This window comes from Trachurus japonicus, chromosome 12, assembly GCF_045865225.1.
Source record: "Trachurus japonicus isolate A0001 chromosome 12, Traja_1.0".
Lineage (NCBI taxonomy): Eukaryota > Metazoa > Chordata > Actinopteri > Carangiformes > Carangidae > Trachurus > Trachurus japonicus.
In genome coordinates this window covers 31020876-31036208 of record NC_140918.1, presented here as the reverse complement: position 1 = coordinate 31036208, position 15333 = coordinate 31020876, and the positions used below count along the sequence as shown (strand labels likewise).

The 15333-nt window shown below is 42.7% G+C and overlaps 1 protein-coding gene across 1 annotated transcript; it reads right to left on the bottom strand.

The window, feature by feature from the left end:
- Nucleotides 1-231: 231 nt before the first annotated feature.
- nars1 (asparaginyl-tRNA synthetase 1) lies at nt 232-14896 on the bottom strand. Its single transcript, XM_085794225.1, has 15 exons — nt 14733-14896; nt 12729-12811; nt 12370-12435; nt 11972-12064; nt 10745-10834; nt 10147-10225; nt 9982-10052; nt 9256-9342; nt 8638-8859; nt 7411-7610; nt 4544-4679; nt 4163-4276; nt 3349-3480; nt 1908-2039; nt 232-384 (listed from the first exon to the last, which is right to left on the bottom strand). The coding sequence occupies exons 1-15, from the start codon at nt 14770-14772 to the stop codon at nt 253-255; spliced, it is 1677 nt and encodes a 558-aa protein (XP_085650351.1). The 5' UTR covers nt 14773-14896; the 3' UTR covers nt 232-252.
- Nucleotides 14897-15333: the final 437 nt, after the last annotated feature.

The following is a 15333-nucleotide window of genomic DNA, read 5'->3' as shown; positions in this document are numbered from 1 at the left end:
CACTGCATAATCACAAGAAACTACAGTGTTTCTTACTGGTTAAATAATCAGCCATCGAGCACGAGCAGAGGCAGAAATGGTCTGTTTCAGGTTTCAAGTGGGAACAAATGAGGAGGAAGGTGAGAAACAGGTGAGGAGATGGGAACATTACAGGAAGTTGAATTGTTTTACATTTGATGTAGCAACACGATTTATGGCTAAAGTACGCGGTCCAGATACACAAAGAGTGAATGTATGCGTGTGTGTGTGTGTTCAGGGTCTGCAGCGCTGGATGAATCGTGGGTACAGGCAGACGTCTCTGATGTGGTGTCTGTTGAGCAGCCAGGTGAGGAAACGCTCCAGGCCCAGGCCGTAACCACCATGAGGACAGGTGCCATACTTCCTCTGAAACACACACACATACGGCAGCAGCCTGTCAATACACACCATCACTACAACAGACACAGTGAGGCACATGTCACCTGTACACTGTCACCGTCAAGAAGCTTTGGAAATTATTGGAAATTATTAGACCTGACCATTTTTTCAGGACTTCAACCTGGGCCACTCACTGAAGAAGTTTGATTAAAAACATTGTCACTATTAAAGGTACATTGTGTAGGAATTCCTCCCATCTAGCGGTGCGGTTGTATATCACAAGCAACTCAATGGTATTTTTCATGCTGCATTCACCTGAAATTGGGCAGACAGCCAACAGCCGCTGCACGTAGCGGCATAAACAAGCCTCTATGTAAACAAGTGGTCCGTCAGCACGAGGCAAAACAATACACATGACAATATGTTGTCATGGCGATCATATTGTACGTACGTTTGTACGTCTGTACGTTTTACAGGCTTTCTCTGGACTTCTGTGACTAAAATGACATCTGGTTTGTTACCGACGGCCGTCTGCCCGACTGCAGGTGAATGCAGCGTCAGCGCAACGCTCCATTCCAAGAACAGCCTTTCGTCATTTAATAATAAAATCGCGGACTTTGAGAGTCGGTGTCGGAGAATATTGGAACATTACAGCTTCCGGTCACAGCGGTCCTCGTCACGTAATGAGCGCTCATCTAAACGAGGAAGTCTTCTCTCCCGGCGTAAAACTACGTCAATATTTTCCGGTAGCTTCTCATCACAGTCTGCACCTGGCAGAGTTTGAGCTGCACCTCAGATTCACTTGTTTTTATTTGACAGTTTCACACAGAACTATCCGGTGGAGTCTTTACATGTTTCTCCTTCTGCGACAGTAAAAAGGGACATTTACATTTTTTCAGACAAGATGATTGTCTCATAAACTATTAGATTTTTAACAGAACGACTATTATTTACACTGAGCACAAGTTATATTTTAGTGAGACCAAAACTTTATTATTGTGAATAATTCCTTAGTTTCAGGTGTCTACCTCATTATATTTAAATGTAGCTATGTTTGATGCCAGAGACAAATGAAGGAAAGAAAAACCTAAAAAACCTTAAGTATTTATTTTGGTGTTTAGGCCAGTGCCTTATCCTTATTTTACTCAGTTGTTTGCACTTGCTACAGTTAAAGAATTGTTTGTTGCTAAAAGTTTAATCAACTATCATCTTAATTGTCTTTATTTTTAGTTAGCATATACCTTAAACACTTCAAGCTGAAAGCTAATGATGGTATATAAGAGCAGCTATCGAAAAAAAATAGTCGGTGACTAGTCGACTATCAAAATAATCGTTTGTGGCATCCCTATTACTGATTAATGAAAAACATACTTTTCATGAATAGATAACAGGAGAAGTTACACAATGTCCCTTTAAAGTACTGGTCACAACAAAGTCAGGTATCTAACTGCTCTTAAACTGCAAGGTGTCAAGATGATTTTTAGTGAGTATATCATGCAGCGCTACAGACAGTCAGTGTCCTTCCAGATGACGGGGATGGGTTTCTTTACCTGGTCAGTGTACCAGTAGTATGGGGTGGGGTCGATCCCCTCCCTCTTGTATCCTTCCAGCAGCTCCTCAGCGTCCCAGATACGCATCGAGCCTCCGACAATCTCACCAACGTTTGGCATCAACACGTCCACCTGCAGAACAGAACAGTGACTCATCAGTTTGAAGGTTCCTGCACAGCCCTCCCTCTGTCTTTATTCGCCACTGTGGTTCTTCTTCTTCCTAGGAAATCCAACTTCCCATGCGTGTGTGCAGAATATTGATGTCATTTATTATAACAGCGTTACAAACGGCACTACTTCAGCTTCATTAAATAATATATTAGTGCTAACTGTGTTAGTTAAATGCCTCATGAGCAGTGTTGGGTAGTAACGCGTTATTAGTAACGCCGTTACTTTTTTCAGCGGCACACTTCCCATAACATCTTAGCGATCAATAAAGTTTCATTGAATTGAAAGAAAGACAGAGCACTGACACTGAAAAACAAAGCGCTTGGTGGCCGCCCTCTAGCGTCCCACTGCAATCAAACACGCTCCATGAAGAGGACTGGACAGGTCAGGGCAGGTCAGTGCACGGCATGATGGCGAGCTAAGGTAACGTTAGCTAACGCAGCATCCGAGACCGAAGCTGTGTCCCAGTTCAGGCTGCAGCCCCTGCACTGGGACACAGCTCGAGAGTCACAGCGAGACACACAAGCACCCACTCCACCCGAGCAGCAGCGGTTGGAGCTGCCGTTCGAGTCCGACAGACGGACTCCAATTATGACACCTGAAACGGTAAACACAGCTGATCGATCGAAAAAAATTACTGCTTGAATGTAACTCAGTCCAGATTATCCTCAAGATTTTTTTGCAGTTCTGTTAGGTCAAGCTGCTGCTGACATATGCAGCATAAAAACACATGTTTTTTAATCAGCATCAGCACAGAACTGAAATGACGGTTAGAGGGGAATTCAATCAACCTTTATTTATCAGGAGCATTGGGGGGAAAAAAAAAACGTTTTAAAGTAACGAAAAAGTTACTTTATCAGTAACACATTACTTTTTGGTTTAAGTAACTGAGTTACTTTTTTAATGAAGTAACTAGTAACTGTAACTAGTTAGTATTTTTAAGTAACTAGCACAGCACTGCTCATGAGTAAGTACATTATATACAGTTGTCTATTAATGTACAGTACATTTCATGTCAGACTTGTCTGAGCTCAGCTCCCTGGGTGTTCAAGTGGTTCTGGTACTGGATGTGCCAGTTCGCAGTGAACCCCTCGTTGTTGTGTTCTATGCCTATAGGGTTAGACATGTTGTTGTACTACTTTACTGCATTACAGGGGCAGAAGGAGGGACACCAACACACATACATGGGCCAAATCAGCTCATTGAGAAGGTCACACTGTCAGCTGCTGACTGCAGAGCTTTAACTAGGTTCTAGTGTGACGGATGTTCGTACCGACTCGGTGAGGCGTCTGTCCTCAGGGCAGCGCTGCATGTAGAAGGATTTGATCTCGGTTGGGAAACGACACAGCAGGATGGTCTCATTGATGCTGTCTGTCATCAGCCTCTCTGGAGCCTCAGGGATGTCCTGTAAGACAGACAGACACACAGACACACACAGGTTATATATTTTGATTCATAATCAAACTAAGACCATTTTGATTAAAAAAGTCTACTTTTTACTTGATTGAGTAAACACTTCTTCAATCTTTTTCTGTTTATGTACATTAATGTAATGCTGTAAAAAGCCTCATGACTCAGTTAGTAGTAGTGCTACCCAATCCCCAGGCTGGCAGGTGAAGGTAAGATAAGATATGGAGGATTACTGCAGTTTAAGTATTACTAAACATTACTGTAGTGCAACAAAGTACAAGGCCTATAACTTTATTAAACCACCTGTTCAACAAGCAACAAACAGAAATAGCTGTTCTCATTGTCTGCTGTCTCCCAGTGTCATTCCAACATTTGTATTGTTTGTATTGTTTGTTAAGTGGATGTTTGTGTTTTTATTGCGTGGCAAAGCAGTTTCCCCTTGGGGATCAATAAAGTTTTCTAATCTAACAGCATCATTTTGGTTCAGCTCTGAGTGAATTGTTGATCACAATGACCGTGGAACTACTAATAGTAGTACTATACACACACTGCCCTTCAAATAAAACCTACTTTATATTAAAAAAGAGACCTGAACCGACAGTGGACTGACTCAGAGACTGATGTGTGTGTTGTATATTCAGACAGATGTGTGATTGTGGCTCATGTTCCGTGGTCACCTCTCCAAACTCGTAGTAGGTGCCGTCGTCCTTCTTGATGTCGTGCTCTCGGAGCCACTCGATGGCATCGGTGTAGTTCATCCTCTTGAACGGCCTCTTGGGAGGTTTGAAGTTCTGGAAAGAAAACATTGTCAGTACATATACAGCTACATATAACTAAATATGGATCTGCCAGTGAAGACAATGTGATCAAAAACTCCACAGCAGCCTGTTTACATGGAGCCTGAGTTTCTGTTTTAAGGGCAAGAATGAAGACTGAAGCTCAACATTACAGCACTGCTATTGTTACTGTTTAACACCAACTATATTACTGATGAAGGTTCCATAACACAGTTAAACACTCTGTTTAAGCTTGAAGCCCATATTAAAAACACTCTGTACCGGGTTGATGTCGTAGAGCAGCTGTCCGGCCGGGGATTTGAGCACTCGGTCCACCACGTCACACACCAGGTTCTCCAGTCTATTCAGAAGATCATCAAACGAGATGAAGGGACACTCGGCCTCGACGTGAGTGTACCTGGAAGAGAAGAGAAGATTAATAATTATAATACAGAATTAAATCACCACAGGGACTAATTATATTCTTTTCTCAGGCAATTCATATGCAACATTTCACTTAGATTTATTGTGACCATCAACAGTATTTTATGCTCTATTTTAGTGTTTTGTTTTTTCTTGTACTTTTTTATTCTTTTATCTTGCTTTTAATTGTAAATTTACAATTTTTACTATTCTGGGTTTTGTTTTAATTCTTTTAAAATACATGTCTTTATGCTGTTTTATGTTTTCCATTTCCAGTTCTTCCTGTTAAATGTTTGTCCTGTGTAACTGTTGCCTTGCCTACTACATCAGTAGCCCCAATACACATTTGTGTGCTGCTCGCTTTATTGTGTTATCAGATGACACAGCTATGGTCACTGTGACACAGACACTTAAGCTTAGAGAGATGAAGACCTGAACAACCTCTTGTGGCTGTGGTGTTGTTGATGGACAATAAAAGGGCAACGTAAGACTTGGAATAGACAGAGAGCTCGGTACATGCTGCTTTGTAACAGTTACTGTGTTACTAGGTCAAGTTCTGCAGTGTTTTTTAAATACAATCACAGAGGAGAAAGGAGCACAGTCCAGCTTTAACAGGCAGCTGCATCGTGTTCTTCACCAAACTGTGACACAGAAGCTCCGCTGTGATCAAGCACATGAATAATACACCACACACAGCATGGAAGAGAGTTCTCATTTCCTGCTCCTATGTTAAACAACAGGCAGGGGGCAGACGTGCAGCTGCTGTTCACCCTCATACATGAACCAATGGATTTTGGATTTATTTATTGGATTTTGAAGTTATCATTTCCTGTCAATGACGTTACTTAGACTGCAGGCGAATCTGACTCAAATCAGATTCCTTCTCTAGTCAGATTTTAAGGGCTGACTGTCCACACAGTTTTTAGCAAGTGTCCAAATCGTATTTGGCTCTGTTCAGACTGGGCCACATTATTGACCGATCTGACAGGTTGCTGTAGCAACGACGTAGGTGCGGAGGTGTCATCCGGCGTGTGTATTGTGTGACGTCATATAATTGCGACAGCAACAAGAACAACAGCAACGGAGCCATCCATGAGCCGTCTCCCCACAGATTAATGAGGCATTTGTTTTCGTCCGTCTTCCATTGACTGCTCCGTTCCGTTGATATCGCTCCACAACTCAAAATAGGCGGGCGGACTGAAGGCAGTCTGGCATGGCGTAGAGTGACGTCATGGACAGTCAAAACCGATCTGAGTGTTTGGACTGAGAAGCATCTGTCTGAATGCGATTTGAAACCTCCCGAAGGCTGGTTTCGATCGGGTTTCATGTGATTTGTGACTGTTCAGACTAACGATAACTTCACTGGAGGCAACTCATCAGACTTTTAAAAACTCCCTCTTGGAGCCACTAATGCTTTTCTGCTTTCCACAAATGCAGTTTTCCTGGTTTAGTGGGAGCCTTTTAACGGAACAATGGGAAACATTCTTACAGTTTAAAAGCCTGTTGATCTACGGTACATAATTATTAGAATTATCTAGTGTGTTAGGAGAGAAAAACCTGTCAGGTGTCTCTGAACAGGTTTACTGGGTGCAGCAGGTTAAGGAGACAGCTGACCTGATTGACAACATCTTAATGTGTCTCCAGGCTTTGTAGAGAGTATGTTAGGTGTGATATTAACTTGCTGTACTTCCTGTTTCACAGAGACAGGAGAGCAGAATTTCGTTCAGGACAGACTGACGGCTAAATTCCACCGGCTGCGTGTGCTGCCGCTCCGGCACGGTAGCGGAGCTGATATGTTTTCCTACTACTCCTCTGGATTAAATTAACAGTTTTTGGTTTTGTGGTTCTAAATCCCGCTATATTGCGTGATTATGCGTGCATTGGTGAGATTTCATGGGTCCTCATGAGTCCCACTGTCCGGCGGAGCCACAACAGTGTGCATCACAAACACAATCGGTGGGTGTTGACGGACGGCGAGTACGGAGCGGAAACGCAACGGATCTGCATCCAGTGGGATCCCAGCATGAGGTTTCTCTGCAGCTCTTCAAAGACTTAAAGGGATAGTTCACCCAAAATTCAAATTTCACTCATTATCTACTCGCCCTTATGTTGACTAATTTTCAGAGTCCTCCGTGCCTTCTCTGAGTTACGGGGGGGTCCGCGCAGCAGTATTTGTCCATATAATGGTTGTCAATGGATACCAACTTTCTTCGTCCAAAAAGACACACCAAAAAACATCCCTCTTGTATTGAAGCCCCGACATGAGAAATTGTTCTGCCGGTCAGTACAAATCCCGCGAGATTTGCACTGACACAGGAAGAGCAGTGAACTGAGACACTGGGAGCTTCCGCTACAAACAAGCTTAAAATATAGATTTATTTAATTTTTTTCGGAACAATTTCTCATGTCGGGGCTTCAATACAAGAGGGACATTACAGACAAGCAGTATGGAGGTATTTGGATGTTTTTTTGGTGTGTCTTTTTGGACGAAGAAAGTTGGTATCCATTCACAACCATTATATGGACAAATACTACTGCACAGACCCCCCCGTAACTCAGAGAAGGCACGGAGGACTCTGAAAATTCTCACAGCTCTTAACTGACATGAGGGTGAGTAGATAATGAGGGAAATTTGAATTTTGGGTGAACTATCCCTTTAATCCACACTGAGAATCAGGGCAGAATGACAGTGTTGTGTGTGTGTGTGTGTTTGTGAGCCCACTCACTCCGACAGGTGTCTCCGGGTGCGGGACTGCTCGGCTCGGTACGACTGGGAGATGCAGAAGGTGTCGCCCAGCGCGGGGATGCAGGTCTCCAGGTAGAGCTGGGAGGACTGCGTCAGGTACGCCTGCTCGCCGAAGTAGTTGAGGTTGAAGAGCGTGGAGCCGCCCTCCACCTGAGTCTGCACCAGGGTCGGAGGAGTGATCTACACCAGGAAACAAAGAGCAGTTAGAGAAGCTGCATCACAGCAGCATGTTAGATGTGATCATCTAGAGTTACTGTATTCGTAACTCTGTGTTTTCTGCAGCTACATTAAGTTACTGCTTATTAAAACAAACATTTCCTCCTACTGCTGCTATGACTGCTGTGACTACATGACAATAAGAAGCGTGTATTGATCACTGTGGTTAAAAGTAACCCCCAAGAGTTGATTAAAAATGCTTCAACAAACAAGAGAGTGATCTCTTTATTAGCACTTCTTATTAGCCTAAAACTTGATCTATTTTGCGAGGAACTGTGAGATGAAGAGCAGGCTGCACCACTCCAACACCTCAGCAAGGAAACAAACTTAACAGTTGCAAAATCCCCCAGACTGAAACCTTGAGGATTGTAACTTTAAGATAACCTGGCTTTGGTGGTCAATAATGAAATGAGCTGATAAGCAGATTTGGTGGTGGACTCATGTTTGGCAAAGCTCTACTGAGGTTTTAGATAAGAAACCTACTGATTGAATGTGCAAACAAACCAAGTGGCGGAGCAGGAGGAAACCTAAGCTTTATTCTGCTGCCTGAAGGAGATTCTCTAGTCAAACTACTTCAACACTAATAATTCAGTCATGCGCCTAGTGACTTGTTAAGATGGAGTTTCCTAGCTACAGCTGCACAGACCACACAGGACTGCTGCTTGTTTATTTTAGTGAAGGTCATCACAGTTGATGTTAGCTGCCCTGGGTGATGTTACAATATGTCTGTTGATATGACTGTCAACTGCAACCTAGCTGCCAATGGGACAAGAGATGGAAAGAAGCCATATGGCTTTAATCTCATTCATATTTGCATTATGAATACCCACAAATATGTACTGTCCCATTTCTTAAATAAATGAAATTGAAACATTTATAAGTGAGAAACTTTCTCACTAAATATTTAGTTCATTGCTTTCTGCTCATTAAATATGAATAAAATAAAGACTGTATCAGTGAATAACTTGTCATGTCAGTTGCGGTGCTTCACCTCGCAGTATCCTTGGCTGAAGAAGTGGTCCCTGAAGCACTGCGTGACGGCGGAGCGGACTCGGAGGACCTTGGAGACGTTCTCTCCTCTGATCAGCATGTGCCGGTTGTTCAGCTGGACGTCCACGTCCGACTCCTCGTTCAGCAGGTTGTCGGCGCCGCCCGCTGGAGCCAAACCCACCAGCTCCCAGAAATCACAGTGCAGCTCGTGGCCTCCTGGCGCCTGGGGGAGGAACACAACAACTCACTGATCAAACTGTACCCATCCTGCCTTACTGCTGCATGTCTCCATCAATGTCCATGTTTATTATTCTTTTAAACAAAACTTCATGTCTCTAAATGTCTCATTCAGTCTGTCCAACAGTTAGCCACATTGAAGAAGGTGGAACATAAGTTACACTTTTCTCTGACAGCACTAGTGATAGGAAGCCTGAGTTTGTGAACAGGGCATATAATAATTACATCACAGCTTGTATCACTATAATAAACTAAACTGGTGAGCCACACTGCTCTGAGATTAGTATCATTAAAGGCAGACATTATTACTGATGATCACTGACCTACAGCTTGTTTATATGGATATCATGGTGACTGGGACTTGTGTGTGTGTGTTGTTTACCTGTTTCCCCTCAGGAACTGGAGTGACTGTTCCGTACAGAGCCACTGTGCTCTCTGTGGACAACAGCAGGGCGTTGTAGCACTGGCACTGAAGTCCAGAAGAAAACAAGTCGGTCACAAACACAATCTCAGCTACAAAATGGCATCAATAACGTTCCACAAAGGTCAAAGTTACAGATTTGTACATTTGAAGCTTACACCACCACCAAATGCTGAGCTGTCTCAGAACTCTGTAGCTTATAGTTTTGACTATGGACTTTCTACAACACGATGCTTTATTTGGATCATATAAAAGGCAAAAAATGCCCGAAAAATATACTTTAAAAAAAGAATGTTATATGTAACAATTCCTGGAAGCACAGCTGGCCCACAGGCCACAATGGTCTATAGTGTTAAACTCTACAGGCACGCCCCGTCTACTTATTACTGTTAGAACAATTCATGGAAACAAACCAGTTTCTCTATTTTCCCCCCACCCAATGAGAATTGATAAGATCATTGATAAGGAATCAGATAAATAAGGAATATTGAATTAGAATAGCTAAATTCTTTCTAAATTTTTTCATTCTAAATTCTCAATTCCCACCCCTACATTAAACCTTTTAAAAGTATTACCATTGTGTCTCATCTTGAATTGTTCCATCACAGTAGTGCATACCAAAAAATGACATTACACTAATGGAACCCTCTTTAAAAAGAGCAAAAGTGATGAGTTTTAGAGTTGTACCAGTTTATCAGACAGGACACACTGGAGGAAACCAGTTCCATCTCTCAGCACAATGAACATCAGGTTTTTCCCTGGAAGAGACAAAGATCTACAGTCAACACCGACAACGCAAAAAAACATCTCCATGAATTTATCATTTTTATTTTCATGTGTTACTGTCCTCACCCTGTCTCCTGAGGCGATGAACCCATCCAAACACTTTGACTCTCTGGCCTCTCTTTGGCTCCAGAAAATTAATTTTAACCTGGAAAACACAGACATCATTAGCTCGTTCAATCAAAGATTATCAACTGCATCATGATTTCAGACTAAGCTTTTCAAACATTAGATTAGACTGTTTGTGTTGTAAGAGCATTTACAATGCCAAACAAGGTCACCCTGGTTTGAAAGAGGCTTCGTGTCTGCAGCCCTAAACATTTTTTGAATGGTTTAGAAATAACAGTGTGTTTGAGTTGCTTCTTTTTAAAAGCCACACAAAGCTGCTTGCATTATCAATGTCATAACAGTTTGATCATGTCATCGTCATCATCGAAACCTATTCAAATCAACTTAAAGGTAGAGTCTGGGTGTTTGTTCGTTGCAGTAGCAGCCCTCCTCCTCGAGCTGCTCGGAGCTTCACCTGAGCTTCTTCTTAATCTCTCTTAATTTCTTAATCTCTCGTCAAACTGCATTATAATGGTATAACCAACTGATTAAATATTTGGATACAGGACATCAGGAGTCTTTAAAAATGCTTGGAAGAGTGCGAGTGTGAATGTCTGACCGATTCAGGCTCAGGCAGGCTGGGGTCTTTCTCGATGGTGATCTTCTTGGCTTCCTCCAGGTTCTTCTCTCTCCTCTCATTGTCCTCTGCCTGCAACAACATGGAGCAAACACTTTATTATTCTAATCTTTATTTAAAGCTTCAGTTGGTAACAATTATATTTGCTGGAACTCTCAATATATTCTGATAGTAGTACATGAAATTGATCATTTAGGACAAAATCCAACTCCTCTGGCTCCACCTACAGCCTGTAATGGTGTATTTGCCAGAATCCAGCGCTCCCAATTCCGTTCCAGAGGTTGGCAGAGGTTTGGACCTGACAGTGGCGCTGTCCCATTTCTCCACACTTGGATCAGTGCGCTTGGTTACACACACACACACTTTGGTGACGTTTTGCTGGCAGAACGTACATTTGCATATAGTGTGCAAGCATGTAATAATTGGCCAAGCACGGCGTGGGGATATTTAAAAGCAATCGGGACATACTTGACAAGTGCAGCCTGTGCCATTGTGCACACTTGCGCAACTACACACACAGCACAGCAACAGTTTTAATAAACAGTGCTGCTGAATCACAGTCTTATCTACTCCAAGTGTCTGTATGCACAAGATTCAAATCATAAATGTGTAAGCCCAACTCCGTAAGAAAATAAAACAAATGTCAATTTCATTTTATTGAAATTCATTCAATGGCATTTCCCAAACGTGGCTTGTGGCTCCCGGTGACGGCAGACATCACCGTGGTGCATTGTGGGATTTATACCTGGCCAAATACCGCTCCGATGTGGTCTTACCGTAAGTGTGGGTAAAGTGCAAATCAAGCGCGGTCGTTGGAGAAATGGGACACACTTGCGCACTGACACTAAGCCCATGAACGCGCACGCCAAGTGCCCAAGTGTGTAAGTGTGATCTCGTGTGCATATTGGGACAGGCCCAGTGTATCGTTTGAAATTTCTGACTCATTCGCAGACTTTCACTTTCGTTGACTTACCAACTGTAGCTTTAATCAGGAATTCCCCGTGTGATCAAGATCTCATTTACAAGTGAGGCCTGAATATTTATATATATTTTTTAAAATAGCAAAAAAGAAATAAGATAGCACCCAGAGTGAAAAACAAATATCCTGCTTTGGATTTTAATGACTCACTAATTAAAAGGGAAAACATGAAATTGTCCATTAACAGGGCAGCAGCTCATATGACGTGCACAGCACACACAAACACACACCTCCTTCTTGTCCTTGACATCACTCTTCATCTGCTCGCGGTTGAAGGCCTTCTTTGCGTTCTTCATCTGCGTCTTGGAGATCACCGCCCAACGCTGAAGGACAAACACATCCATGAAAAGATTGAGTTAATAAAAGCTTATCAGTTTCTTCTGGTCATCCACAGACTTTGGACTTTCTACAATATGAGGTTAAGTTTTATCTTGAATGATGCAACGCTGATTCACAAAACCCAAGAGACATCAACCTTCGACTGAGGGGATGAATTAGGATTTAAAAAACAGATGATGCAGAATTTTTTTCATGCAAACCAAGAGAGGATCATTCCTAGTGTTTTTAGTCAGGAGAAAATAAAATTAAAGTGCAACACAAACAATAAAAACTGAAGTTTTTAACCAACCTCTCCCTCCTTCTGTGATTCTACATAGATGGTTGGAAACGGCTCCTTCCCAGCAAAGATGAGAGCCTGTGAGGATTGGATCAGAAACACAGTGAGCTGCTGACACTAACAGCACGGCTTGAACGATGTATTTTAAACACCACATGAAACAGGAGTACATTATGCTATTTATGACTTCCAGTGCTGCAATTAAGTAAAATACTTAGTTACATTTACTTAGTAGGAGACTTGCAGAAAGTATCCAAGGATTTTACCTCAAGTAACATAAAAGGCAACTTCCTTCCTACCACAGTCATCTTGTGATAACACACTTGCATTTTTACTCAATGTACTTTTATAAGAAACGTCTGACTGCTGACCTTGAGAGGAGTTTTGAAGGGTTTCTGCTCCGTGCCGTCTCCATCCTGGTCGTTCCCACATTTGTCGGACACATAGAGCTCACCTGAGAAACAGAGGCGGAAACATGATTACCCAGCTGTTATAGGAATTAATTTGTCCTTTTTCATAAAAAACACCAGAGCTGCATTGATTATGCATGCATTTTTGGTCAGCAGCTACATGATAGCTGGTAGCATTACAGCTTCTTATATTATATTTCTTATATAATATTAGAGGCATCATGAATGAGGAGTAGCTGAGACGCTGAGTGATGAGGACAACTCCTACTTCACCATGTCACCAACCTCTGTCTTCTGTTTTGACTGACAGTCCCCTAGTGGCGGAAAATTGAGTAGTAATGTCTGCAGGGGATTAGCTTCCAACTGATGCTGGATATTATGGCCTGGCTCTCAGTGTGTGACAATGTATTCACACTGTATTCAATCTGATGTGATTTGCACTACTAATGCATGGAATACGTACTGTGCATATGGCAAATCCTCCATGTAGAGTATAGCTGCTCAAGTGTTGAAGTCACTACATTCACTTACTAGGGTTGTCATTAGACTTTACCAGCTCTACCAGAGGCTTTTACAGTTGTCTATCCCATATCCTTGTCCTAACATATGACTCACTCTGCACCATGATGAAACACAGAGCATAACCACTGACTGTGCAGCTACTGTTTCCTGTTCACTACTGACACACAACAAAATGTAGAAGTGGCCTGGATGTAACCTCAGTTCTTTAGGAACATGAATAGTCATGTGTGCCCCACCATTACCCAACATTGAAATGAGGATAGATAGATAGATAGATAGATAGATAGATAGATAGATAGATAGATAGATAGATAGATAGATAGATAGATAGATAGATAGATAGATAGATAGATAGATAGATAGATAGATACTCTCGGCTGCCACTGGGGGCTGGTGTCAGAAAGCAGCATTCTCCATAGACCCCCATGTTAAAATCGCAGATTTTACATCCTCACTATACATTATCAAAGCCTGGTGTCATCACGTTTTTTGGTCTCAACCGATAGTTTCTACCCCCGCACACACTCTGAGGGGGGTGCATTTTTTTTTAACTCTACCGTTTTACTATTATTAGGTTTAAAATCTCGCCAATTAGGGCGCGGAAACGTTGAGTGACAGGTCCAGTGGGCGGTTCTCGGCCGGTAAATCCAACATGGCGCTGTTCAGGCCGCCATATGTCACAAAAACGACTCCCCAAACCAATGGGTGGCTTCAGGGATGCTACGTCCACATGGTTTTCATTCATCAAGAATTAAAGTCAGAGGTCCGAAGACGATCAGATACCGTAGTTCCGACCATAAACGGCGATCCGGTGGCGTTATTCTCATGACCCGCCGTGCAGCGTCCGCGAAACCGAAAGTAAAGAAACGCTGGTCGGCTCGCCCAGCATTTCCACCACCACTTATAATAACAAAATAACGAGACAAAACGATATATTTATCGAAAATGTACCCTTTAACACGTGTGGGCAACGTAGATTCATCCACATGAGACTTTTTTATTGAGCGGAATTTTTCGTTCTGCCGATGGAGAAACTCCTCGTTGTCCCTTTAATCTTAATTCAACATACAGTGGTGGGACGATACTAAATACACTTGTTATGTTATGTTCTGACGTTCAGAGAGAAGAATTACAAAGCGGTGTTGGCTCCATACAAGTGACTGACGCAGCCTGTTAGCTGCTGCACCTCTGACTGACAGCTGGGATTTAGCTTCAGATTGTGTCCGTCAGCTTCATTACAGCAGACGCGCTATGTTTCTTCTTTACCGTGTAAATCTGTACCATTCAGGTTTACATTGAACCAGACCTTTTAAAAAAAAACCAGAAACCAGCCTTATAGCTACATGCTAACCGCTAACACGACTGAAACTGATGCAATAAGCAAAGCACACATGTCTTTGGGGAGCTGGCCTCCGCTAGCTAGCTTCGGCGAGGCTAACTTACCCACTGAGACTTGTTCCACGCCTTTCGTTATCTCCGCCATGTCACTCCAGGTGCTACGACTGTGCGCTAACTAGAGAATTTCTATTGAGGTGAATGGACGTGAGAGACCCCCGAAGCGGCTGGCGTTGCCTACACAGCTATGGACATGCAAGTTTGCGTCAGCCGGGGTCAGCTCGGGACAGGAAGCAGCGTAGGAGGAGACAGCTCCGATTGCTTTGTCCTTACAGCACAAGTTCACCTGATTGGCCAGCGTGGAGACATCGCTTCTAATAACAGCACATCCGATTGGTTGTGTCTCTTGCCAGCATTATGACGATGCTCAGTCAGGTTAATATTATACATTTCTACTGTAGATAAAAAGGAATCTATTTTATAAAATGTTGTTTCATCCCAGGGCCACCCTGACCTTAGTATTTAGGTTTGTTTTTTTAAAGGGATACTGCATTTACCACAATGAGAGGTTGTATTTACCTGCATTGATGTAACATAATAGCCTATTCTGAGAAAGCACTCAGTGGATCATGTGCCTCAAATCCCTACAGAGAACAGGTGTGTAGACAATAGCCTACTGCAGAGGCCAGAACCACTGGTGAACAGACTG

Bases quoted from the DNA above. Each gene is read 5' to 3' on its own strand.
- nars1 (XM_085794225.1), bottom strand. From the start codon at position 14,772: ATGGCGGAGATAACGAAAGGCGTGGAACAAGTCTCAGTGG. The intron at 12,436-12,728 runs GTCAGCAGTCAG...CAATCCTCACAG, and splicing joins CCTTCAAAACTCCTCTCAAG to GCTCTCATCTTTGCTGGGAA. The intron at 4,680-7,410 runs GTGAGTGGGCTC...CTTCTCTTCCAG, and splicing joins ACCCGGAGACACCTGTCGGA to GTACACTCACGTCGAGGCCG.